Source organism: Rhinopithecus bieti, unplaced genomic scaffold (assembly GCF_001698545.2).
Source record: "Rhinopithecus bieti isolate Rb0 unplaced genomic scaffold, ASM169854v2 scaffold_28295, whole genome shotgun sequence".
NCBI lineage: Eukaryota > Metazoa > Chordata > Mammalia > Primates > Cercopithecidae > Rhinopithecus > Rhinopithecus bieti.
In genome coordinates this window covers 97,886-100,764 of record NW_016812393.1, presented here as the reverse complement: position 1 = coordinate 100,764, position 2,879 = coordinate 97,886, and the positions used below count along the sequence as shown (strand labels likewise).

General features: G+C 52.8%; 1 protein-coding gene across 1 annotated transcript in view; it reads left to right on the top strand.

The window, feature by feature from the left end:
• The first annotated feature begins 405 nt into the window (after nt 1–405).
• The window catches only part of OPRK1 (opioid receptor kappa 1), a 26,553-nt gene continuing 24,079 nt past the window's right edge, over nt 406–2,879 (top strand). The window contains exons 1-2 of the mRNA XM_017896301.1: nt 406–646; nt 1,013–1,317. Of these exons, the coding sequence (XP_017751790.1) occupies nt 1,061–1,317 (257 nt within the window). The 5' untranslated portion in view covers nt 406–646; nt 1,013–1,060. The remainder of the gene's footprint in view (nt 647–1,012; nt 1,318–2,879) is intronic.

Here is a 2,879-nt window from a genome sequence, read left to right as displayed (position 1 = left end):
GGTCTTATTCTAAGTGGATCATTTTGCTACTTTCTTTGGATGGGTCATTCTAATAAGAGTAGTTCCTGACTGCGAACTACGCAGATAAGAAGTTCTAGACACAATATGAAAATCCAGGTGCATACTTGCACAAAATAGGCACGCCCCTCCTTTTTACTAAATCTAAATGGCTCAGTCTCGGGTCTCGGGGAAGGCTGCATGGCCGGGGGCTAGCTTGTGTGCCGCTCGGGCAGTTAGTGGGCTGGGCGAGCCTGCGGGGCTGGAGGGGACGCGGGGCTGAGGGGACGCGGGGCTGAGAGGCTGGGGAGTTGGGGGCTGACTCCGGGCGGGCGGGGCGGGGCAAGGACCAGCAGGCCTGGGGCGGGGGCACCAGCCGAGCTCTCTGCCCGCGGGTCCCCAGCGCCCAGCGGCGTCCCGGCTGCGTCCCGCTCCGCCCCGCCCCGCTGAGCCGCCGCCAGTAGAGGGAGACGCGCACTGAGAGGCGGGGACTGCGCTCAGCGAAACAGCGGCGCTGGGGCCGAGAGTGGGGCCGAGGTCCGAGAGCAGGTGACGCCAAGAGCTGAGTGGGACTCTTGAGCGCGCGGTTCAGCACCTACCAGGGCGTCCCCTAAATTACCTCGCCTTCGCCTGTCTCTGGGAACCAGAGGTAAGCTTTGGGCTTTCGAGGCGCAGTTCTAGCTAGACCTCCGTTCTGGGAGGTGGGAAAGGGGCTTGACCCTGGGAGCTCAGATAGGCAGTATGGGGACAGTTCCACCAGGGGTCGGTGCCTAGAAATGGTGAGGGAGGCACTTCAGGAGCTGGGAGAGAAGGAGTGAGCGCTCTTCTCCCCTCTCTGGCACCCAGCGGCGCTCCTGCTGGCCGAGAAGGAAGCGAGAAGTCTGTCCTCCCTGTCCTGTCCCCCGCGACTTGCGGCCAGGGTGGGGGTCCGCAGGCTCCGGGTCCCCAGCGGCGCCAGCCAGGGCGGGGGCAAAGTTTGCCTTTCCGCGTCCAGCCGGTTCTTTCGCTTCCGCAGCCCCGCAGGTGCCGCTTGTCCTCGTCTTCCCGCTGCAGCCGCCCCACCATGGACTCCCCGGTCCAGATCTTCCGCGGGGATCCGGGCCCTACCTGCGCCCCGAGCGCCTGCCTGCCCCCCAACAGCAGCGCCTGGTTTCCCGGCTGGGCCGAGCTCGACAGCAACGGCAGCGCCGGCTCCGAGGACGCGCAGCTGGAGCCCGCGCACATCTCCCCGGCCATCCCGGTCATCATCACGGCGGTCTACTCCGTGGTGTTCGTTGTGGGTTTGGTGGGCAACTCGCTGGTGATGTTCGTGATCATCCGGTGAGCGCGGGGTCGGCGCGGCGCGGGGGGCTGGGCAGGGCAGGGAGTGAGGGTCGAGCCCCGCCACTGTAGCGGTGGTGGGGGCAGCTAGCCAGGCGGTGGGAACTCTGTTCTGTGAAGGATGCTGGAAGTGCTACAGGGTGGCCTCCTAGAAGAGGCGAAGGTTTTTCTGGGAGTTTTTGGTGGAGTGCTGAGAGGTTCACACAGGCGAATCCGAGCGGCCAGGGGCATCTGGAAGATTTCAGAGTGACCCCCCCGACTCCACCCTAGGGCCCCGCGTTTCTGCTGAAAACTCTTTGCGCAGGGCAAGGTGCCAGAGTGCTGACAACAGGGTCAGGGTCTCCTGGTAAAGGAGTTAATCCATTTGCCTGGTTACCTGCGCCAGTTCGTAGCACTTTGTTACGCCCTTCGCAAATATTTCTTAAGATAAATTTCAAGCCCACCCAATGCACTGAAGATAATTCCTCATTTCCTGTGACTCCTCAGGCTAGTGTTTTGGCTTATGAAACAAAAGCTGATATGTGATCTAGCGTTGTTGATATGCATATATGAGCCTTTTTAGTACCAAATGTCATCCCATTTGTTAGGAATATCAGTAAATAATATTTATCTTCTAAAGCATGGCCTGTGGAGATTTTCAAAACTGCTTTGCTGTTTCTTTTCCACCATGAGAAATTGAAGGTTTTATTTTGTTATTATTTTTTTGTGTGTGGAAATTTCTTTAGGTCAATTTCCAATAATAAGTATCCCAATATCCACGTATATGCTAATTTTCTGGTAAGCAAAGTGATTCTGACTTTAAGAAAGAAAACAAGAAAAGAAAACCTAACTTTGTTCTGCACTCTTCTTGAGATAGATGTGTTTCCTTTTCTGGAAGCACTCGAGTTTTGTCAACACACCTGTGAGAGGGAGTAGGACACTTATGTTCCTTTGAGAAGTCTCTGTGAAATAAGGGTGGGGTGCAAGTCAGCCTGTCTAGGGACTCTGAAAGGATGAATAACTGATTTTTTAAGCTTGATTTTAGTTTTGAAACAGGCCTTTTGTTTATTATGAACTTTAGCAACCATATCATGAATGATAGCATAAATCTTTCCCTTGGAATATTATCATAATAAAAATACTGCTTTATCTTTTGTTTTTTGTTTTGTTTTGTTTTGTTTGCTTGAGAATGTCAGGTCTTTTATTCCTATGTATGTTCTGACATTAAAAACCATCATTTAAGTCTCCAAACACTTATTATAAAGCTCATTTCACCAACAACTAGTGTTTATAGCTTGGTGCTCTTGGTTTTCATAATTGCCTATTGCATTTCGCAGGAATTCTATCCGTGATGAGCAAAGGAGGGAATATTTTACAAGTAAATTGTTTGTCCAAGTAATTAGTAATCTCAGGGCTGGCCTCCACTAAAGAGACAATTAGACAAAAGAAAAGACAACTGCATTCTAAATTTTAATTAAAAATTTTTTTTTTTTTTGAGATGGAGTCTCGCTCTGTCGCCCAGGCTGGAGTGCAGTGGCCGGATCTCAGCTCACTGCAAGCTCCGCCTCCCGGGTTTATGCCAT